This window comes from Cygnus olor, chromosome 13 (assembly GCF_009769625.2).
Source record: "Cygnus olor isolate bCygOlo1 chromosome 13, bCygOlo1.pri.v2, whole genome shotgun sequence".
NCBI classification, from domain to species: Eukaryota; Metazoa; Chordata; class Aves; order Anseriformes; family Anatidae; genus Cygnus; species Cygnus olor.
Window position 1 is genome coordinate 7,553,203 of NC_049181.1, and position 24,632 is coordinate 7,577,834.

The following is a 24,632-nucleotide window of genomic DNA, read 5'->3' on the forward strand; positions in this document are numbered from 1 at the left end:
GGCAGTGTGACAGGATCAGGGACATGTCGCAAGGCCGAGCAGAAAAGCAAGAAATGGTACCTTCTGGACAGATAATATTGTAGAGGGAGAAATAATATATATTGTAGGCTTTTTATAAATAAGATACCCTCAGGCTGGCCAGGCACTTGCTCTCTTTTGCCAGGTCTGCTGCACAGGGGCAGGACGACAACATTGCCAGGCATTGCAGCAATAGCTTGAAGCATTCCAGTGTCAAGGCAGAACCACTGATGTCTCATGTCCTTCCAGTAAGAGACATGCATTTAAAAAAACATCTCCACCCCCAACTCCCTCCACACACACTTTGTCCAACTCTACGTGGTTGGCTCAGCAGAAATACTGACTTTATAATTCATCTTGAATATTTCTATCTGTGACATGCACAGGACCAAATTGTTTCAAGAAGCATTAAACTTTAAAAGCATTTAAATATACTGTTATATGTCTTTACAGACCTTAGGGATAAATCATTTCAGCATTTTCTTTTAGGAGGGATGGCAGAGGCAGACAAAAATTTTAAAGAAATAACTTCAATGGAATTAAAACAAATTGGTAAGACAGATGTAGAGAGTACAGCACAGAAATCTTTGCTTTGACTCATAGAGAAAGCCAGATTATTTTACCATGTGGCCTTAAAAAACTGGGAAAGGTGGATGTAATAACCAAAGAACTAATTGGAAATGCATTAATAAAGTTAAAAGAGAAGAAAGGCAGTTTTGTAAAAAAAATCAAAAATCACCTTGTTCAGACAGCTGAGCCCTGCAGTATAATTATTTAAAAAAAAAAATCAATCAATTGATTTAGAAAAAAGTTCCTTTTTACCTGCAGAGAGGCTGGGAAAATAAAGCATTCCCAGCTCCAGCTTTTTGCTCATAGTGGGATTTTAATTGCATCCAATGATTTCTAGATTTCTTTCCAGATCTAGAGTTAAATTATTGTTTTCCAGAAAATTATACATTATGAGGGCAAAACAGAGCCTTCATGCATATGCTTATTATATAGTTTCTGAAGAATGTCCCCGTGAATTGCAAACATGGCCACAAATTATCATATTTATATTTTGGGAAGTGCAGTAATATACTTCTCTGGTGGCCTGTGGTTGTCTTGAAGTCTTGCAAAGGGAGCCCACAGTCTAATACTATTTTAAACAATATGGAGATATAAAATCAAGATAAGAAGTTGCAGCAATGAATTTATATTAATTGCATCCCTCCAAGATGGAATTGTGCTTCTTATCAAGAATGAATAAAAAGTGCTGAAAGTCCTTTCAGAGAGGGTTAAGTGTAAAAAGCTGTAAGTAGACAATATTTCTTCACAACAAAGTCTGTTAGGTTGAATACCTTCAATACCACAACCATCAGAAATTATTTACTGAATAAAGAAAGATTTTTCATTCCTAAAATAGTAAATAGTATGTGTATTCTTCCATCCGAAAGAAAAAGCATGGCATAGCTGCAGTTCATTTCTTCTTGATTCACAGTTGTAAATAATAAAAGTTCATGGCAAGAACTTTCTCTGTCAGAATAAAGTAGAAACATCCTGTTGCTAGAAGTACAAATCCCGTCTTCTGTCATGAATCTGAATACCTGAAAGACATCGCATTATCAGGACTGTCGAACAGCATAGTCCATGCAAACCCTTAGGATGTTGTGCAAACAAAATTGTACCTTTTGGTCTTCTCTGATGCAAGAGGGCCATTACTAGAATAACCAGAATGACCCATCCAAGGTCTCCCCAAAATATTGCACATCAAAGAACCAGCATCAGCGTAACCTCCCAGATACAGGATACAATCTCTAGACCGAGAACAACACGGAAGAGAACAACACGGAAGCCCAAAGGCTTTGGGAATAATTTTGTAGAGCAACTCTCCTAGCAGTGTGGCAGGTTTGCTGGTGAAAAGGGGTCTAGAGCTAGCACACAGGTCAAACAGGGAGCTCAGTATGAAGCTGGATGCTTGAGATACAAAGCAAGGAGCAGCCTGCTGCAAAGCCACAAACTCCACAGCTACACCTCAACACCCCTGGGGACACACAATAAACATAAGTCCTGCAGAAAGATGTAGTGTAACTGTGCTTCACCAGCAGGGAAGCCAGTAAGTTTCTTCAGCTAAGATTATGACAAATCCACCATCTTACATTTGGCATCTTTCTGGGATTTGAAACTTGGACAGGTAGTGAAAAATATGCATGTTGTGAAGTGGCAGTCTGATGCTACAACAACAAAAACTAAGGTAGATGTGATTTTTCTAACTTCATCTCATCTTAACAGAATGTTTTCCCTCTTTCTTGTTAATGTAGTTTTAGGAGGTAGTATCTCTGGGGAAAAGATAAGCTTTTGAAATACAGTCTGGAAGCAAACAAAAAAAGCTTGAATTCTTTGTGCATAAGAAAGGCAGCTATCCTTTACAAGTGAGCATTAATTTGTCCCAAACCTGCTAGCTTCATTACTCACCTGCAGTGGCATGGCTTGCACTGGGATTTTCTGAGCCCTGGTAAGCGCTTGCTTTCCTGTCTTAAAAAAAAAGAAAAGAAAAATACTGGAGATGAGCAGAGATCCAGCATAGAGCTAAAAGTAGGAAGCAGTTCCTAAAGAAACCTTGTGCTTTTGCAGCCCAGCCTATAGCACAGGTGCTGGGGAGCTCTGTGCTGTCTGGCACAGAAATACACACTTCCATAAATATAAATATCAGCTGTTCTTAAACATGACACAGCGCAATGAGGAGTATATTTAACAGAGCCAAGAAACAGGGGCTCTGACAGCCAGACTAGATGCATACATCCTAGGGACTTGCCAAAGGCTCCCTGTGTGCACAGGCCAGCTGCTTATCTCTTCTTTTTGGGTTGCTTGATAAGCACATGTGCAGCATTACACACGTGGTGTTATGAGGCTCCCCAGACATTCAGAAAGGCCTTGCGAACATCCCTAAAGAAAATACTTTAATTGCAGATGGTTGTGGGATATTAATCTGTTTCATTTTCTTTCTTTTAATTTTTCTCTCAATTCCTTTCTGAAACATTGAACTGAAGTTGACCATTGTTAATGCTATTTCCTCTTTTTGACCTGAGTTTCATGAAACATCTCATTTTTTTTGGAGGAGTCAGTTCCTCAGGCTCGCAAACCTTGATAGGCTCACATTGCCCCCTTGGGGAAGAGAGCACTTAACCCTTGTTCTTAAATGAAATCCTAGAAGCCCAGACAGTGTCTTTAAAGCAATTAGACTGCCCCTTAATGGCTGAAAAAATCTAGTATGCATGCCTGCAAAATGCATATGTATAGTTTCAGCTAAATCTATACAGGTGCCTATCACGAGCAGAAAATTTGCATTCCAGATGAAGACACACACACTCCCTTTTCCATGCATGGGAAGGCATACATTAGGCACTCTAGTAGGAATAAGTTAGCAACACACCTACAGCTGGGGTTCTTATAACAACAAAGCTTTGGTATAGCCTCAAAAGAGGGACTGCGGACCAGACCACATGCAGAGATAAACAGTACTTTTAGCTCACGTCCTGCCAAATTCCTGCTGATGCAGATTAGAAACTGGGTAACCAGTAGGTGTTTTGCAGCAGGTTATTTTTCAAAACCAAAGGCTCGTGATCACTTCTTCACACGCCTGGTCCTTTTTATCTAGAAGCACCAGGTAGGACGTGCTGTTTTTTTCCAGCAGACTCCCTGAACAATTTCACAACCCATTTTCTTGGAGGCCAGTGCCAAGCTGCCACCCGGGAACGCCCAGGAGCAGCAATGCAGCTGTACCTTAGCTGGGCACCCAGGCTCCAGCCAGGAAGCCTGGTCACAAAGAACTTCTCAAATGCAGAAATTATACACAAGGGAGTGGTGTCATCCAGCAGCCCCACGTGCTGTAGGTATGTAAGCACCTGGGAAATAGACTTTAGTCCTGATGCACATGTCAGGATTGTGATTCCTACTAATTGTTAAAAATAAATAAAACAATCTTTGCAACTCCGGTGTGAACTGCTTTAGGTATGGAAACTACTGCAGAGAGCAGTCACAGCCTTTCACATACACACAGGGCAGCACAGCTTCACGGAAGAGAGCCATTAGCCATGAGATGAGGCAATGCTGGCCCACCAGCCCCCCTACCCACATCCTTCCAGCTGCAGACTGAGACTAGTGAAGGGAGAGAAACACTTGGCCTTTCTGATAAGGGCTGCAATTTCACGTCTTGTATTCACAGTATCATTAATGCCATGAGTAGTAAGATAGTTGCTCAGGGCTCTTCCCTAGGCACCCCTTTCTAATAATATGGGAGCATCAGTGCCACCATGCCTGTTACCTACAGGCTAGAAGTCTTGATAGCATATGGGTAATATCTATATTCACTTAAGCGAAGCACCACAGTACCTAGCAATGGTTATCTACTGAAAACTATTTCTATGAACCAGGCTGAAGAAGTCTCAGATTTTAGCACTTTTGGGGCAGACTGTTATTTTGTCTCTTTGCATAAGTTGCCATCAAAGAATAAAGCGACAGTATTTCCTTACCTCCCCCAGGAACTGAACTTTGACTTATATTTTGTAATCCAGTAGGTCCAGTCATACAAGCAGGACTTGAGTGTTGCTTCATGGTACATTCTTGCATGGATGTTAAGCACCTTTCCTGTTGCAGAAGACCAAGAAGAGAACCGTATTTCCTGTCAGAGATCGGTTCATCTACCACGTGCAGGTCAGGCAAGGCATGATGATACACCGAACTGGTAAGAGCGGGAGTACCGATCGAAGGGAAGGGCCACAGATCTGCAGGTTGAGTTGGATGACTCCGCAGAGCTGATGGCTGGTACTGGCCTGCCATACCAGCAGCAGAAAAATTCAGACCAGAGTTTGACATGCTTGTAGCAGAAGATGAAGGATATGGTTTGGAGCAATGTGAAGAGAAATTCCATTGATGGGGAGACATGCTATCTACTTAAAAAGAGAAAGAAAGCATCTGAAGTCTCATCAATTCCTGCTTTTTTTCCCCCCCAAGGCAAATTCCAATGTATTTCTAAGGGAACACTACTAGAATGCATATTCTTTTTTTACTGAAATATATATATTCAGTTTAGTGCTGCCTATCTTAAGAATCAATAATAAATTAATACCATAAGCAGGCTAAATCACCACCACCTATACTTTCAAATTAATATTATACTTTTTTATTCATCTTCTTACAGGCCACTGGCATAGACCGAGTTTTAACACTTGCAAGCTTAGATGATCTCTTTTTGCAAAGACAACAAATTAAGCCATAATGCACTTACTGCATCTGACAGTGACAGAAGCTGGAAAATGAGGACCTGGTCCTGCCAACAAGCCCATGCAGAGTTTGGGAAGCATCCCAGCAAAGAGAGGGATCTATCCAGGAAGTCCCTGCTTCATAAACCAGTGCTTTCAAAGCATGATTTTGCTGCCATTTGCACACAGTTCCAAACTCTATTCATCAACAAGGTATGCATGAGAAAATAAAGCACATTGCATCTTGTATTTCTTAGTGAGAACTAGTCACCCTGGCTCACCGTTCTTCAGGACAACAGTCTCGCCCTTGTGCTTCATGCTCAGGTCTTGTGGGTTCTTGGCACCACTTAGAGCTCTAGAAAAATGTTCATCTACCACGCTGTTAATATCCCCTTGGAAATATGTAAACACGACACTCTGAGACCCCCATTCTGTTTTCACGGGTTCTTTGCTTTTACATGGCTTTGGAGAGAGCTTCCTTGTTTCCTCCATTTTCAATAATGAGCAGCTCCTGCCAAAAAAAATAGAGTGGTACAAGAAGTACTATTCAACTTACATTGCACAGCCAGCGTGAGCCCATCTTCCTCCTGAAACTGGTAGTGCCAGAAGAACTGTTGCTGGTAAAATGAGATCCTTTATCTGGGTTTCTGCCCTTGTCACTCACCTTTTCTTTCTGATTTCCTTAACATATCCTTCTAATGCAAAATACTTTAGGAATATAACAAAAGGAGAAACCTTTCAATAAATATGCATTACATTTTTCAGAATCATGATGGAAATGCATTTGTCCCAATCAGATAAATTGAGTTACACTCATCTAACTCATTCAAAACAGTGTTTTTTGCTGCTGAGCTTTATGTTTGATATCACTATACAATATATAATGTTATTAAGGGATAGAGTATCTCGAAAGCAGAAAATGGACCTAATGGTTATCAGCATTGTATGAATTACTAGTTAATGCCATAGCACAGGCTCTCTTGCAGAATAAAATTGGCACGTCTGTCCACCAGCTGCCATTTCTCACCCATCTTCATCTTTATAACCCTGGGCCTAGGATATGGTACTGTGCAAAAATACCCTGAGGATGGAACTATACTAAAAGAATTGAAGCACTCCAACAAGTAATTCAGACAAAATACAGAGGTGGCAGTAGCTGTGGATGACATTCAGGATGAACTTATCAAAATGCTTTATTCAATTCTGTTTTCTGCATTGTTCAAAAGGTATATTGATAAAGTGAAAAAAAAATTGAAAAAGAAAAAAAGACTAATTGAAGCTTAAAATAATAAGTTCAGATAAGGGAAAGTACCTCGATGACTTGTCAGCACACACCTCCACAAGGAAAAGATTTTTGTGAGTAGTTGTTTGCTTCACCTGTTAGACAGACAGACACTCAACTTCAAACTATAGTAAATAAGTTTTAAAAGGCTTTTTTTTGGGGGGTGGGGGGGGTGGGGGAGCAACTTACCTAGAAATGCAGTGGGTCTGACAGTTGCTTTAAACTTTGGTAGCAAGACTGATAAAAAAAATGCTGTAGCTCAACCAGAAATTAAGGATTTAAGGCAGGAATTACTCTAAAATCATTTGCAGGAAGTCAACAGAAGACTGTAAGACTCCTTTTTGTTCTCCTTAAAATCTTTGCTGCCAGATATGGTAAGAGTAGGGCAAGGAACGTCACCGCTTGCACTGGAAAAGCCTCGTTTTTATGCATTTGTGCAGTTTCTGGCCACAGGGGAGCTAGTTCTATAGCCAGACCTCGCACATTCTGCTGTAATCAAAATCATATTTAGCAGTGCTCATACTATGAACGCAGTGAGAAACGCCTGCTGTTTCTATTCAGTTTTTCAGTCCCACTGTCAGCTCATCACATGGCATAGCATAATCGATTCACCTTGGTAGCAAAAGGAGGCTGCTATTTTTTGGACACCAGGGGAATCTTTGCCAATTATGCAAAACCTAACGAATCATCAGATTTGTGTTTCAATCCAACTAACCCTGCAATGGGAAGCATTGATTAGCCCACTCCTATATATTTATCATATTTTTTCTAATAAACCCTCTCAATCCTCAGAGGTTTCCCAATAAACATTGCGTTCATCTGCGTGTCTGAAGTATCTGCAATGGCTGTCTCCAATTGCCTGTGTTTCTTACACATGAAAAGACCATTCAGGCTGCAAAGTCAAGTACTCAGACATTAGGAAATTAGGGGGATTAACATTATCCAGCCATAATCCCTCCCCCTTTTCATGACTAATCCTTACAATCCAATCCTTAATTATATATGTCATTTTAATCTAGTCACTCAACCCCCCAAAGCTGAGACAGAGCCTATTTCTTCCCCTCTTCCTCTCTTGTTTCTCTCCACTGCCCCCTCCCCAGACATCTAAACTCCCCCAACTCCTATGTCTGGTTTTGCGTGTTAACTCTGCCTCCCCCATATGCTCTGTTCAGTTCTCCCCCTCATCATGGTCCCTCCCTCAGCTAGCCCTAATCCCCTCTCATCAGCTACCAATTCGCGTTAAAACTCAAGAGTTCCTCAGTCCTCATTTTAGGATTTCAACTGCTTTGCCTTTCCTGCATCCTTTCCCCAGCACCAGCCTCCAGTCCACCCAAACACAGTGGTGAGGATAGGACACGCACAGGTTGGGTACCAGTTAGGAAATGCAAGGAGATACTCCATAACAGTTATCTGATTGGGAAGACAATCTTCCAGAAATTCTAATACTGACCAAGCTTTCCCAAATGCAGTGAAGTTAAACCAAAAACCTTCCTTCTGATTTACAGCTACCTTCCCATGGCATATGAGGGGAACAGGAACTAGCACACCTCAGCCAAACATCTAGTTTAAGCACAAGGACAGGCACTACATTTCTCCAGTCTTGTTTTAGAAAGCAGCGCACTATTTAGGTTATGAAACTTTCTGGTTGCTCAGCTGGAGGCTGATGCTTGCCATGGAAAATTCCAACCCGAGCGGTGAAAGTTTGGCAAAGTCATCAGCAACCATATGGCTCGAGAAAGGGTTGAGAAAGATCAGATGATCTCGACAGCAAGCACCAAACCAGCTCCTCTTACACTGCTCCAACTACACATCAGCATACAATTTAAAAGGCATTAGCTCTGGCCCAAAGGACCATTTTTCTTGTCCCTCACACACTGCAAGCCAGCCATTGTGTCTTCATTCCACTTTATTAACACATTTAAGTTGCTCATGACATTAATTGTTAGCTCCTTTGGCACCATTTATTGGCGTGTAGCAGCTGGTACGCTTGTGTGAACTGTGACAACAGTACAGTTACAACACTAGGAAAAAAAATAGGCTGATAAAGAAATAAATCACGGTTCTTGCTTTCTCATTCCTCTTAAAAATCTTTTGGGTTTTCCAACAAGTAGTCATAAGAACGCTGGATATAACCTGTTACCTCAGTCCTCTCAGTGCACACGAGGAGTCTAATGCCATGAGAGTCAGGACCTAGATTTTGTGGTCTCCATTACCTGAACATCTCACTCTTCTATCTTCTAGCAGGATGTCTGGAAAAAAGGCAGATCTCCTTCCAGTCTGCCTGCCACAAACTGCTGCCAAAACATAGTAGAAGTGGAGCTCAGGGTGAACAGACTCAGCTAGCCTTATGTTGCTCTCAGAATGAGTGGATTATGGCAAAACAGTGCAAGTAATTGTCCAAGTTATTCGTCCTTCAGCAGACAAAGCTACATGGTAAACAGGCTTAATAGATGTGGTTGTTGACTGCTCACCGCAAGTGACAACACTTTGTTTCTCATATTTCCAGCCCTTGCCTGTGCTACTGATTTCCCATCACTATAGCTTCAGATAGGGAACTCTTTGCTATTTCGCACTGCCTGAATCAGTCTTAAAAATAAAAACAAGAAGTTTCCCACTTTCCAAGTGCTGAGCAATAATTCAGCAAGTAAACAATTCTCCTTCATTAAGCGTCTTTCAAATAAAGGGGCATTTGATAAAGCCAGTGAACATGCATTGAAATTATCATTAAATTCTCATACCTTAACTCACTGTCACGAGCTCTGGCACACCGGTAAGATTTTCTCCTGGCGGGATGGTCATACTGTGTCCAGCAGCTTGCGATCCTTCTCCTGTACAGCTATATACACAAGCAGCGACTGCAGGAGGAGACGAGCAACGTTCATGAACTCCCTACATGCTTTCTAGCCTCTAGCTGTGACTGAACTAGGCGTTTCCCTCAGCCTATCTACTAAGAATGCATGAAATGCACTCCAACAAGTCAACCAGGTTAGGAGGTTTCAGGAATGAGGAAAATAGGATTGTAAGCAGGGCTTTTTTCATGACAATGTACACAATCAACACGACAGTGTCTGGACCTCAGAAGAGTTTAGAATAAAGTGATAAACAAGTTATAGTAAAGAGCCAAACTGCTTGCTTGGCCAGGGTCAGAAAGGACTTTCCTGTTATAGGTTATATCACATTCGGCATTAAGTGTTTCACTAGAAATGTCTGCAAGGAGATCATCCATCTCCATTCCACATACGCTGGCTAACCAATTGTGGTTTATTTATTTATGGATCTCTTTAAATGGCTACAGAAATCTTCAGAAAATAAAAATATCAATCTTGTTCTGTGAGTGCTGTAGCAAGAAACCAGTGGGTTTGTTCTGTCTTTTGCTTTCATGGTAAGTTTACCAAAATTACCAAATTGCTGCCATTCCAGAAATGCTGCATCAAGGTCAAATTCACGTCTCAGCTAGAAAAATACACTGGCAAACTAGTCACCAAACTGGTGACAATACCTCGTCTCTTTTATTCAGTGGCTTAAGAGTTTGTTTACTCACCTAGGCAGAAAGTAGGGCAGCACAAGACAATTCCCTCTGTAGAAACACGGCACAGAACGGATTCATACATCTCCCAGAACAAGTTAACTATCAGCCTGTAAGATTTTCCAGGACTGTGCTTAAGTCTTTTGGTTGACACACTCTTCACGTAAACAAGTTTCAACCACGAGACAGGCTGGATTTCCAGTGTATCAGCAGGGCCAGTGCCCTCAACATCTGAATCACTCTCGGATCCACCTTTCTAAATTCAGTTCTATATTGCAGAGATAATTTCTGCTAAAGCTTTTTTAGATGTTGCTCATGAACATCCTCTGAGGCTTGCAGTTAAAGCATAGTGGTGTCAGATGGCCTCAATTTACAGCCCCTCAGTGAACACCCTGAAGAACGGTCAGGTAAAGATGAGATTGCTGTCCCTGTTTCTTTCCAGTGTATGAACTGAGACAGCAGACTACCAATGCTTTTGGTTTTAGCATTCAAAATGTCAAGCTTTCAACAAAATAACAGTTTTGATTTGTGAGAATGATTAAAAAAAAATCTGGTTGTCCTAACTTGGGGGGGGGGGGGGGGGGGGGGGGGAGGAGGTCAGAATATGACCATGCACACACACAGCAGAAAAAAAATCTCAATTATATCTCTGTTGTTTATGCAGTCATTCCTCCTGATCATTCTATCTTCAAGCAAGGCCCATAATGCACCAAACCAGGAAACCAGGATGAAGTCTGGGGCAAAACCCACAAAGGAGGAACAAAAGATGTGACCCAGAGTAAGCATTAGCAACTCTAGCAACGTCTATGCTAGACTCCAGTTCAAAAGCTCTGGCATGTTAACACACGTGCTTTATGAACTGAAATCACTGCCCACCAAATGATATGGTACTTTTTTACTGAGGAAAAAAAGAAATACATTCTCTCAGAACTCATAAGAAAAGACTTTTTGTTCACGAGTTTGTTTATTAAAAAGGTAGTATAAAACACAACCCCTTTAAGAAACAAAATTGAAGACAAATCAAGGGATTTTCAGATGCTGTCACAGGTCTAGAAATTATTCAATCTTTTGAAATGACTTTTTTTCTAAAAGATAACTGAAAATGATCAATTTAACTTATCAAAAGAAAATAACCTGTCAGAAAAATTCAAAGTCAACTTAGTGAATTTTAATCTAACAATATACTTTGATATTACAGAATGAGCAAAAAACCAATCTGCTGCAAAAGATTCCATACTTCTCTAAATATTTTAGAGAACTTTCAAGAGTATCATGACAGTAAGACTTCAAGCCCTGTATCATGAGCACTGAAATACACACAAGCCAAATCAACACAAGTACACAACTTACATAATTATATTGCAGTATGTTTCCTCAAATCAGAAATTTTAAAATCTAATTAAAATCTATAGGTATCTATCCCCCCCCTCTTTTTTGGTTAGGTTATACAGTTCAAGAATTCAGGGTAATGATACTGATTTTTATTGGAAAGTTTAAAGGCAAGTCTGGGTTTCTACGAAGCACCCAATACCTTTACGTTTTAAGTGAATTAAGCTAAATAAACTTGAAATTGTGAATAGATTAACCTTAACTGAATAATGACTAGGACATGGTTTAGTTAAAATGCACTGCATTTAACATACTAATGATTTTAAGTGAACTGCAATCCCTATACAAAGTGTAAGTTGTATGAGGGACTAAAATTCAATTAAAAAAAGTAATAAAAAAGAGTCAGCAGGAGAAACAGGTAAACATTTTGATGCAAAATGAAACTAACTCTCTTTACAGCTGCATATGCACATTCGAGAACCTGTTGCAACTTCCATGCCTGTTCTTTTGGGGCTTTTTGTTTCTAGATGTCTACCTTGGCCATGCTCCTCAAACACATAATCTCTGATGAATACTTTTAATTCCATACAATTACCTTGCCAGCAAACCACTAAACAGTGTTTTGATTGTAAAGCAAACCACCAATATGTCTTGAATCTAAGCAACTGATTTTGTACTACCTGGTTAGGAAAGTGATCACCTATGCTGAATTACACAGCAGTAACAATTAGTTGATATTCTTTCCCCGCTGTTAGATTTAAATTGCTTCACATCCAATTTGTCACACCATGCGAATTAGCAGAAACATGTATTTAGTTCAGAACTGAGCAACAATTATCCACAAAGTGTTTCAACCCAATGATAGTTATTGTTTTCATAAAATACTAAGAGGAGGAGACAACTTTTCTTAAAATGCACCTCTCCCTAAAAGGCTAGGGATGAAGAAACATGCAGTACCCTGGACCCAAGGACAATTAAAAACTTAGAAATTGAGCAAAAAGTTTGATTTTGTTGCTACTGATGAGCAAAACAGATTATAAAGTCAATCCTGCATTCTCAGGAAAGATCCACTTGAGTGAAGTCATTAGAAAGAATTTTTTATTTAAGAAAAAAAAGACAGTGAGAACTGGATTGGGGCTTTAACCCTTTACTAATCTATTTATGATGATGCTCAGAAAAAAAAATTAAAAGCAACTCAGCTCGTTCAGCTTCCAATTTGTTAAAATTTGGTACTAAACAATACTGCTCTACACTATGAGAATTTTTATAACCTTACTTTAAAAATAGTAATTTGAACTTTTGTGAAAAATGTAATTTATGTTCAGATTAATTTATAAAAGCTTGCATCATTTAGAAGAGGAAATCAAAAAAATTCAATCTCAATGCTGAAAAAAAAGTCACAGCTGCATTAACCTCTCCATGAGCCATTAAATGCCTTGGTAACTCAATGAATAGTTTATAAAAATATATTTTTACATTTTACTGGGGAATAACAGAGGTAGACAAAAAGAAAATACCAATTTGAGTGTAATGTAACTTCAGAACAACATTTTTGTGGAAAAACAGCTTTTATTTTCTTAAGAATCCTAGTTAATAGGAAAGCCAGTAAAGCATTTAGTCTCAGTCTTTGTCAGTGCTCTACTTCAGCGTGAAGTCTAGAGGAAAAGGTGAAGCAACTAACATCACATTCGACTTTTTGAAACAAGCCAATCAAATTTGTACATCAACTGCAGAGAGGAAGATTACTGCACAAGCAATGTTTCTTTATTTTTCAGTCTTTTTTCAAACACTAATACTAACCTTGTTTTTCGTATTTGATATCATGATAAGGCTCCATAGAACTGTACATTATTTATACATTTGTCAATAGCTTCCCTATATCAATAGCAATTCCACTGTAAAACAGGTGATTTAACTGTGTAGAGTGTTGCATGACTAGGCTCTCTTAAAAAAGCTAACAAAACACAATAGTTTAACAGACCTAAAACTTCGAGTCTAGAAGCTGGAAGAAAAAAGGAGCACTGAAAGCAATACTCACCATATTAAATTACATTCTTTCTGTGCCAAAGCTCTTTCTGCACCCTCAGAGGTCTGTGGTGTTGTTTACCAATAAAAATCCCAGGCTGAACAAACACAACCCAGAGATGTAATCTGAATATGCCACCTCGTGCAGCTACAAATCAAGCGGTATTTCAGATTCCCTAAACTATTACAACACTTGCTTTGCTTAAATGTACAATTCACACTCTTGTAAAGAAGAGAAAGTGGTCTTACTTAGATGGCAAGCGTTAAGAGTTCTCCTTTACAATACAGCTCATTAAAATTGGAATTTTGTCATACCAAGTCATAATTAGCCCCCAGAGTTTTAAACCTTGAATTCAAATATCATACTTGTTGTAAGACCACGTATTTTGTCACAAAAGGATGTAATTTATAACCACAATGACAAGTGTTAACTTAGATGTTCTGGTTGCCATAACTACCCAAATATACTGATTACAAAAAAAAATTAGAGTATGAGATAGACCACTGGAAAAAAATAGATGGCGATCTAAGAACACAAAGTTTGAAAATACCAACTTTCAGAGTATTCTGAATACTTCAGGATTGAAATATACCTAAGAATTAGCATCTATGGTTTCTCGCAATCCAATATGAATTAAAAAAAATTAAAAGATCCTCCTTACAAACGTGCATTAACAGCCATCCATATGAACAATGTGCTATGAATTTAGCACCAATATTTTAAACAATTCCCTAAATCTTTACTCTTATATCCTTAGGTATCAAAATAATGGGATTATAAATGAAGAATGACCATGCCCAAAACAGCTCCCCCAGAGTTATTTTCAAAAGCCTGCTTACCTAAAGCTAGAATATCTTCTAAATCTTTGTTTTGGGAAATATTTCTAAGAGAGCAATATATGACTAGCTTTTGATTTTTTTTCCCCCATAGAAAAGAGAAATATTCTTTTAAAGCATATGTTCAAGTATTCTAACATTTACACAACAAGATGTAGTTCAAGTTGCCAAAAGCCTTTAGGTTTTATGGAATACGGGAGATCTCCCCGTTACCCATTGAAGGGCACATTAAGGCTAAACCAAAACGTTGAAGAGAACTCATACTCATCATCCTAAGTTAAACAAAAACCCTTATTCTAATGTTAAAAAAAAAAAGTCAAACCATCAAAAGCATGTCTACTGCATGCAGACCATAAGTTTAAGATCAGTCTTCTCTCATTATAGGCTAGAATGTTTGCTCATGCATTTCTAGTCTCCTTCACACAATTCCAGCCTCAAAAGAAGATCTAAACATCAATAAAGTTCTAAACGGGAGAAGAAGAAAAATAATGTACTGAATGCTGTGATTTAACCTTCTATCTTCACTCGGTTGCCTTATGTTGGCCATAGAAATCTTGTTTGTTTTCCACTTCTTTAAAGTTTGCAACTTAATATTATTCTATCGTTTGCTACTTGATGTATAGTAACATATACAATGCATTCATCCTATATGTATATCACAGCATCCGTTCCATAAAATGATCAGAAGTACTCAGGACAAGAATAATTTTAAGAATGAGATACCAAGTTTTGAGGGCTACAGGAAAATTAATGGCAAAATCCACAAATCTTGTAATAGCTTTGCATTACTTAAGTTCTATTTAGTTACATAAACTTTAGTGTTGGAACATATTTTACACTTACATAATGAAACACTGACAAGCATAGATAGAACAAAAGCCTGATGAGTTCTGCTGTATTCTTGGCAACTTGAGTTACTTTACCTGAACAGCCAATTAATACAAACTTTAAGAACCTCATTAAATACTGCTTTTAATGAAAACTTCAAAGCACACAGTTGATGACATTCTAGTAATGCATATCATATGAACATTGTCTGCAGTCACCCTGAAGAAAGGGATAAACTCAAACATCACCCTAAAAACCATGCTTTCATAAAGCATTGAAAATGTTATGTATCTGCTTCAACATCACTGCCTGCGAGGCTGCTGTCTGTGGATGGAGCACCGTCTTCATTAATGCCCTCACCATTATTCTCCCTCTTATGGGCTTCATCATTTACATCCTCCTTAGAGGTGTCATTAACTTTTGAAGGTTGTCTGCCTTCAGGCATTTTAACGCTACTTGTTGCGGAATCTGAATCAGACGTAGTTTGCTGCTCCTTTGCATCAGGATCCTCTAGAAATGATCCCCACACCTTCAGCCTTTCTTCCCTTTCTCTTGCAGTCTCCTCCACCTATTAAAGATACATTTATACAAGTCACTACAATATCATACTTGTAGAGCGAACAAATTTACACAGATAAAAGTTATACGAACATTTATATTGCAGTAACACCTCAAGACTTCGGTAGGACTTGTTTGACCGCAAACTAATAATGTTTATATCCAGTAACCAATCCTCTATGTTTACATCTCTAATACACAATTTTAAAGATGAAACAGGTCCTTTTTTTTTTTTTTCTGAATTGAGTAATTAAGGATAATCCTGTCCTTTTGAAGGCACCCTAGCAGTTTTTGTGGAGAAGCAAGATGGGACAAGGGAGAAAGTGGAGGGGTGTAGGAAGGGGGTCACAAAGCAATTCTCAAATGAACACAGATTTACAGTTTAGATGGAGAATTTAGTGAAATAGAACCATGAAAGACTACCTGATAATCTGTTACACCATCCCACGTTTCAGCACTGAGCTGACGGCCACCAAACCACCTTCCATTTAGAGTTAGTTTGCACAGATCAGCTTCTGTTGCTTCTTTAAATGACACAGAAGCCACACCATCAGGATGTCGCTGTAAAGGGAGACAAGTTTTATTTAATAGTATTCTAAATAGCATAACTATTCCATTATCTTTTAACTTGCCTTACAAAATCAGTCAGGATATAGCTCCATCCTGACAATACATAATCTTGTTTGAAAAATAGATTGTAAGCTTACATGTTTTGTTCTACTGCTTAAGACTACCTTAATTTTTCTGTTACATAGAGCAGAATTTTTGAACACAGAAAACAAAACATTTCAGCTAGTTTAGCTATGAAGAAATTTATTTATAAACTTCAAACTTGTGGCATGTGTCCAAGTTACTAGGAAAAGTTAGATTTTGTCTTTACATAGGCTAAAGTGGACAGGTGCTTCAAAATTAATTTCTGAAACAGCTGATTTTAAAATACTGAAAGATTAGGTCAGGTTTCTATTAAATAAATCCATGAAAAGAAATGCTTCGCTCATATTTAAAGAATCCTATTTTGCACACTTTCAGACTACATCAATTCTGCCAACACAACATGTAAAAATACCTACATCAAATATGAGAACCTTCTTTACTTGACCAAACTTTTCACACTCTGTCCGTAGATCTTCTCTGATCTCATTTAGCACTAAGGGATCCTCCTGCAATGCAATCACACATTAATTTAAACATTTTTTGCTTAACCACCAATGGAATACATCTGCCAATCTATTACGAGTTCACAGATCAAGTGTTACACTGCGTTTTCAAAGCTACTTGAAGTTGACAGCCCTCACTTGAATAAATTTATTCAAAATAAACTACTTATTAAGAAGGTTATTTTGTGCTAACTTCTCCACTCTAACACAGTTACTATGGACTCTTGGCAGGAAGTTCAATGTTAGCTATAATAGCGTATAATCTATAGTAGCAAATTGCATCTTCCTACCTCAAAGTCCTTTGGGTGAAACATATTCCTGATAATAACGATGCGTTCATGTCGCATTCGAGCTGCGCCATCTTTCTTCTCAGGCCTCCAATCCAGCTGTCTAATGAAATGAAGCAACAGTAAGAAGATATTGTTGCGGCTCTCTTCCGTTTCTACAAGTATTTGTTGAAAAAAAATCATTAATTTTGTATTTCTTGCAATACATCAACTAAAACATGTATTTTGACAGAGCTAAATTACTCTTTAAAAATGCAATAAAAATACAGTTCTAACACTTCTACTACAAAGTAGTTGAGGTTTTAAAGTACTTAAATGCTCACAGAAATAAAAGCTACTTTAACAATCAAAGCATTTTCCTAAACAGTGATAAGTCTTCCAAGTTTCAATTCCTCCCTCATCAATTTAGATTAACCAGCTGCTGCCAAATACAATAAAAGCGTCAATATTCTAATAACCCTTCTAAATGAAGATTTATTTTATAAAAGGAAATCCACTATTCCCTTTGGTAAAATTTTACTGCTTATGTTTAAACAAACACGCAAGAACACCTTGAGTCTTACAAAGATTGCTACAATCACAGTGTACAGAGCCACTGCCACAAACTAGCAACGCAATTCAGGATATCTGTCCTAGGACTTTGCTGTCTCATAAAAATGATACTTCTTGGAGAAAAGTCTACTTCATATCCTGTAACAAAATAAAAAGGGACAAATTCACTTACACTTCTAAGTCTCAAAATCTTAGATTTAAGGGAAAAAAAAAAATCTTGTTTAAAATTCCTCTTTGTATCTGCTAGCTGAAGAAAACCTGGATTCCCCATCAAGGTAGTTTTGCAAGTAAATTATGCTCTTCAACTCAAAAGGAACACCAACTGAAGTCAATTTGTATAAGATAGGTTCAAAACAGCTAAATGACTAAGAAAAACACGATTTCTTTATTCACACAAATTGCTGTCAAATGCAATTTCATTATTTTCATACTTCTCCCCCCTCCACACTAGAGACTTCTTAAAACAAGAACTAGCAGTGTATCTGTGAGGCAGATACATTTCAAGCTACTTTAATTCTTAGACTTTGATCCCTTTAACTACGGCAAAGTATATCTGCATTATTATTTAAAATATTTAGTGGAATGATGCTTTCATTAAAATGAGAGTCCTATACAAACTTTTTCTTCTTTTTAAATCATCATCTTCCAAAATGCAGAAAATCAATTATTAAAAGTTAAAACCAATATATGCATATATAATTAAAAAAACAACAAAATATCACATACCAAAAGGCAGATGTCTGGGGAAACCTACAGAGAGATTTTCATATTTGCTCCTAAGACAACATCTCTTGCCATTTGCAGAAAGTAAAGTACGGTACAAATAGTACATAGACACCCAGAGTGTTACCACCTTATGCAAGTAAGCTTAAATATGACAGAACTCAGGCATTCTCACACACCGGGGGAAAAAAAAAAAAAGTCTTAACTCCCCAAAGTTGTAATATTTTCTTCAATAACTGAAAGAAAAATATTACATAGGGAGCAAAGATTCCTAATTTGGCAATTGTGAAGAAGTTCATTATGTCAACAGTTAACTTAGAAGCTCCTCCCCTCCAAATGTATATTATTTACACTATTTCTCTCTCAGACTCTAGCTTTTGTGCAACTCAGCATTTCATCTGAAAGCAACATCTTACTAATAGCACTTAGAATTCAAGCAATATTCTACTGAAAGAAAAAAAAATACAAACTTCTGCTGTTGAGACAATTTCTTCTTGTAGTCTTTACATTTCTTCTTCTTTTTGCTTGCATCATACTCCCCCTTCAGTTGGAACTTTGCAACTTCAACATGCAATTTATAGCCTCTAATTTCTGCCTCATCCAGAAGTCTCAAAGCAAGTTGAACTGATTCTCTCTATGTGAAGACAAAACAGAGCACAAGCTTTAAAAAACAGAACAAAAAGACAACACAGCGCAGACAAATTATTCCAGTAACGTTTAATTATTATTATGCTACAGATTAATTCCCTGACACTGAAAGCCGTAAGGCCAGATCTCCTCTGAGTCTCGACTAAAAATACTTCACTGAAGCACACAAAGTTGGCCATGTGTTTCTTTTATTATCAAAATAAAACCAGTATTTCTTTACCATTGTTTTAGCAGACTAATGCTCCCAAAAGCAATTGTTTACATTTCAGTCAAGTACATCACAATAACTAGTCTGCAATACATAAACTAGTGAGCTTAAAAGAATAAAAAAATCAGATGGTTGATTAATTTTCTGTATAGCTTGTATCACTCCTCCTAGAACAGCAGACAGTTAAGACTCTTAAGCCATTTAAAAAGTTTTCCAAGAAGTTCTTCAGAGGGGAGACTGTCTTCATACTTGCGTGCTATGCAGCCCTAACTTCTAAAATCATAAAGCCAGAATACAGAATGCAAGACAGCTGAGTTAGTACTACCTGGTGCTTCCTGCAGAGTTAAAACAGATTGCACTAGCATACACTAACTTTCCAAATGATCCACAAGTGAAACACATGTAGGAAATACTACTGGAACACTAACTTTTATAGATTAACCAGTTTTAACTGTTTTATTGAGAACAAGAACAGTTCTAAAATCAAAGTCTGAACTTAAAGCAGGTGTCAATTAAAAGCCATAAACACACAGCTACAGTATATGTTCCTTTTCATCTCATTATTTCTATATTTTTGGCAACACAGTAGTGTAGTGTATTTTTTTTCTAAGTAAAAGGTGAAGAGGTCCCCCGTTCCACACCGTAATTGCTGACACCTAAGACAGGAACCTTTTTTAGACATGTTTGGCAGGTATTAACGGACATTTTCAGTGGGGGGGGGTGGATAAAGGAAAAACAAATGAGGCGCACATACAGTGATTCCAGAACTGCCCACGTCTGCTTAAAACAGGCACCCATGTTCTGTGTTGTACTTCAGATACATTAAGAATCTTCTGAACATGATTCTGAGGCAGTGGCCAAAAGCATCTTTACCAGGAAGGAATACCCCATTTCATTGGGCCACTGACCTTTAGATAGCAACACAGGCCGTCTCCTTTGAGATTTCCTTCCTTATCTTTGTAAAGTTTGATTTTGTGTTCTTCTGTCTGAGGATCTCGCATAATGATACCACATTTTGACATGACTTGTACAAATTCATCTTTTGTAATGTCTGGTGGTAAACCTACAAAGTATGTTAAAACAGAAGGCTAAGTATGTTCAGTTGGTTCAATTATTTTTTTTTCATATCTCACTAGAACAAAAAAAACAGAGTGTTTCTTTAAATGAAAGATAGGAAACTTGAAAAATGTCTACATACAAAATAGTAAGTCACAGCCCTTGGAACCAATATTTTTGTTATTACCTTTTAAATATCACTTCATACCAATATTTTGAGAACATTATTACTTCTAAATAGGTTTCACATAGTGATATTGCTGTGCTCCCCAATATACAGACCTAGAGCATTCCTGTTACAGACAATACCAACCTTCAAGAGCTCACAGTGATCTACGTGAATGCTGCTATCCTGACCAAGTTTTAAGTTCCACTACACCTCTAAGCAACACAGAAAAAGCCTTATGATCAACTGTTTTCTCCACCCACAAATTCAATAAATTTGCAACCGATAATTGAAGATAAAAATGCAAGTGATGCATACAAAACAGTGTGTCAACTATAAACTTGTTCTCTTTAACCTATTCCTTACAAGTTTGCAGGGACTGGAGAATGTCCCTTAGATTACTTTTCTACATGTGCAGTTATAAAGGTCACACAGATGTTATGTGGACAGGAACAACGTTAAGTAGCTTGCAAATGGCAGACTAAAAATGTAATGTTAGAAGTCAGTGAGACATGTCCAATTCTCTTTTACCACATTTAGGTCAAAGTAGGTAAATAAATGCTGTTACTTACCAGTCACATAAACATTTGTGTTTCTGTCCTCTTCAACATGAAACCATCCTAAAAAATAGATTTTTTTTTTTTTTACAATAATTACACCAATATAGTAAACATGGGAGCACACAACAATGCACTTCTGATGTTTATGTTCCATCAGAGTTCTAAGAAGTTTTTGCTTATTCACAGGAAAACCTCTGAACATGCTTGAACTTGCTTATTTTCCACCTTGTATATGGTCTCAGAAAGATGCCTATGAAATATCACAATTTAAAATTTGTTTTGGAAGTTTTCAGAACGATATATACCTTTACTGCTCATGGTAACACTGAACAATTGACAGTTTCCACTTGGTACTATACAGGTTGAGGCCTACACAGAAAGAAACACTTCATCACTTACCCGGCTCAAGCTTCCGTTTTTCTGATTTTTGTTTTGGATCTGTTTGTTTTGGTCCTCTCTCATTTGCCGATGGTTGTGTATCTGATGTCTTAGAACTTACTGGTAGCTTGCTGTCAGTTGCTGTGCCAGAAGCAGATGAACTGTCTGTGTCATCTGCATGGAAGCCATAGTTAGCATGATACGTTGCCAGAAAATCTTCCGTTATCTGAAAAAGAAATTGGGAAAATTAAAACAAAGGTTCAAAGAACTACAAATCCAGACTTGTGTTTTACTGTTAATGTTCTGCAAATAAGCGTAATTAATGATGGTCATTTTCTAATCCAGCACCACAGGAAATAACAGCATTTTAAAACTTTTTTAAAAAAGCTTTGTAAAAAGCCGTACGGACGGCAAAAATTATCGAGATATTTCCTGACCTGGACTAACGTATTAATTCCACACAGTACATGAAGGTTTTAAACAAACATTTCACAAGTTCTGCCTTTTTTTCATGCAAAGCTTTCCGCTTTCAATTTAAATGGGAACCGCCTGAAGGTCAGAAACTAAGAGCTCCTGACCACGTTGAAGAGATAAAGTGACACTGAAGGTAAGCCAACAATTTATCCACAGATGATGAATGACGGACACCGTATGATGTAGGCATCTGCCTTTTCACAGAAACATTTTCAGAGATGAAATATATTTGTGGTGATAGACAATAAATATTGCACTTGAACAGAGTGATATTAACACGTTGTTTATGGCTGCATGTTGTACTTTACGTTCTACTAATACATTCCATATGTTTTACTTTATATTCTACTAACAGATGAACAATTAGCTTGCTCTTTTCTGGAGAGAGATTATTTGGATAAAAGGTGAGATTAGCTAATGTCTATCTTTAGAGACTGAAAACTACAAATTGCACCCAGTGCTTTCAGCCAAGTACATTTTAGTACTAGCCACTATCTTTTTGCAAGTTACTGATAACATATCATAGCTGATTTTACTAACATCACTGCACAATAAAGTGCTTTCTGAAGTTACACACATTGAAATTATTCTTTCCCAATGCTGAGTCTTAAGCTTTGACCTGCGCTGCACTTGCTTTATCTGCATTAAGAAGGGAACAAACTCCATTCCAGTACGCTATTGTAAGACTGACACAACAGACAGTAACAAGAGACCACGACAGCGTGCTCTCATACCTTCCACAGTGATTTGAAGCTTAATATTTCAACTCTAAACTTTTATTTTTGACAAATCAAATATGCAGAGTTGACAGAGACAGGCTTGCCATGGACCATAAGTGGCTGCTCTTACAGACATGGCATGACATAACACCGAGAGCAATGAAGAGTAAAACAAACTCTGGAGGAAAAAAAGACTCTGCGATCCAATAACATTTAGTATATTTGACACTACCAATCTTACCAAGTCCACAGCTTCACAGCTGATGAAATCTAGAGAATTAAAAAGCTTCTAAACTTTCTGGTGAACAGTATTATCATCAGGTTCTCTGATGAAAATGAATAACTTAGTGATTAAACCTCCTATAACTAGCCACCGTTTTCTAACAATATCATTTTCAACTTCACAAGGAACCTTTTCCTTAGGTAAAGTTAAATTTATTCTTCGCATGTGACCTACTACGGACTGTCAAATTCTACCAGTCGATATCAAAGACTTCCGTTATGTGTGATCAGAGTACCATTTCTATCATTACAACTACATCATTTTTTAAATACCTCTGTACAAGCATTAAGGAATGCATGCAAGTATAAGGGCTTTTACTGGAATTTAAGTGACTCCATGCTTGCACGGAAAACAAGCAGCCACAGAATTCCTTAATCAGGACTTCAAACTAGTTCTGGTGGCAGCCATCATGGACAAGTAGTAAGATCTATCTCCATACCCACTGTTGAACGGTTTGGTTCACTTAACCTTATAGGAAAAGAAATACAATACTACAGGACATGCTAGCATATAATTAGCTACTAATTACTCTGAAGTGGAAAGGAATCAATTAACCAAATGAAACACAGGTACTCCAAGCTTACAGAACAAAATCCCACATCTATTTTTTCCTAGTAAGCAAGGAAGGAAGATTAATTCAATGCGTGATTTTGTGCTGTGTCTAAAGGACTATAAAACGGTGGCATCCATTCTATGGTACCTTTGAAAGAAAAAGGCATTAAACAATACACAAAGTTGCAAACACTTTTATTAAGTATTTGAACGTCTCCAAATTTTTGAACAGGAAGGAACACAGGGAATGGAAGAACCCTTTTTTAAAACTTTTGTGCTTACTGGATACAGCAACCCACAGGGAGCCAGAGAATACTCTGTTCTCTGCTGCTCCACCTTGTGAGTCTGGATTTTGCACATGGTTTTAGCCCTCTGTGAGCCATCTGCTGCACGGACACCTTACTAGGGCTACGGTATACAAACCTGGCTTCATTCTCACTCAGATCCTCTGAACTGCAGTGAATTCATGGTCACAAACATGAACTGGCACAACAGATTTCCCAAATAGATGGGGTAGAGCGTCTTCACACTTGTAAACGAAGCAGCTACCCCGCACCGCTGTATGGTAACAAGAGCATTTACTTGCAGACCGGCAGGCTGGTTCACCACGTTAAACCGATGCCACCTCTCACCAGGCTCACCTTTTCTATTTAAGCTACCCCAAGGAAACGCTGCAGAACCAGCGCTTCCCACCTGCGGCACGCCCGCAGCTCACACCCACTGCGTTCCGACGCCCAAGATCTCAGGAAAGGCGGCAAGAGGCGGGTAGGAGCGCCGGGGGCAGGAAGCAGGCACTCCCCCACCTCCCCCCAGCCCTCCCCGCCCCCTGCCCCTGCCGTGCCCGCCCCGCCCGGAGGCACCTTGGGGAACCAGGCCTTCTTCTCGCGGTCCCACTCGTAGGCCGCGCCGTCGGCCGGGTCCACGTAGGTGAAGGGGTCGGGGGCGGCCTCGCCTTCGCCCTCGCCCTCGCCGCCGCGCTCGGCGCCGTACTGCTGCTGGAGCTGCAGCTGCCGGTAGAACTCCTCGTTGCCGTCCTCGCCGCTCATCCTGACCCGCGACGGGACCGGCGGGGGGGGGGGGGTGAGGGGTGGCCGGGAGCGCGCGGACACGCGCAGGCGGCCGCGGGGGCGCGCACCGGCACAGGCCCGCCGCCGCCGCCGACCGAGCGGCCCCGGGCACCGCGCAGCGCAAGAGCGGAAGCGGCTTCCCCGCCCGCCCCGCCTCAG

General features: G+C 38.8%; 2 protein-coding genes across 6 annotated transcripts; both read right to left on the reverse strand.

The window, feature by feature from the left end:
* Positions 1-1,355: 1,355 nt before the first annotated feature.
* Positions 1,356-10,212, reverse strand: VGLL1 (vestigial like family member 1). 5 transcript variants are annotated; one of them, XM_040572443.1, is made up of 7 exons: positions 10,082-10,212; positions 9,279-9,395; positions 6,571-6,635; positions 5,540-5,769; positions 4,530-4,949; positions 2,473-2,532; positions 1,356-1,604 (listed from the first exon to the last, which is right to left on the reverse strand). In XM_040572443.1, exons 4-7 carry the CDS (start codon positions 5,748-5,750, stop codon positions 1,564-1,566), a joined length of 732 nt encoding a protein of 243 aa, XP_040428377.1. In that variant the 5' UTR covers positions 5,751-5,769; positions 6,571-6,635; positions 9,279-9,395; positions 10,082-10,212; the 3' UTR covers positions 1,356-1,563. The 5 variants fall into 5 exon arrangements, with proteins under 5 accessions (XP_040428377.1, XP_040428379.1, XP_040428376.1 ...); XM_040572445.1 differs by lacking the exon at positions 10,082-10,212 and having other exon boundaries at positions 4,530-4,644; positions 4,758-4,949; positions 9,279-9,599; XM_040572442.1 differs by lacking the exon at positions 10,082-10,212 and having other exon boundaries at positions 9,279-9,588.
* A 2,732-nt stretch (positions 10,213-12,944) lies between these two features.
* Positions 12,945-24,632, reverse strand: HTATSF1 (HIV-1 Tat specific factor 1). The gene is made up of 9 exons (XM_040572447.1): positions 24,267-24,632; positions 21,400-21,604; positions 21,013-21,060; positions 20,127-20,281; positions 18,833-18,996; positions 17,091-17,190; positions 16,714-16,803; positions 16,067-16,204; positions 12,945-15,653 (listed from the first exon to the last, which is right to left on the reverse strand). The coding sequence occupies exons 1-9, from the start codon at positions 24,450-24,452 to the stop codon at positions 15,369-15,371; spliced, it is 1,371 nt and encodes a 456-aa protein (XP_040428381.1). The 5' UTR covers positions 24,453-24,632; the 3' UTR covers positions 12,945-15,368.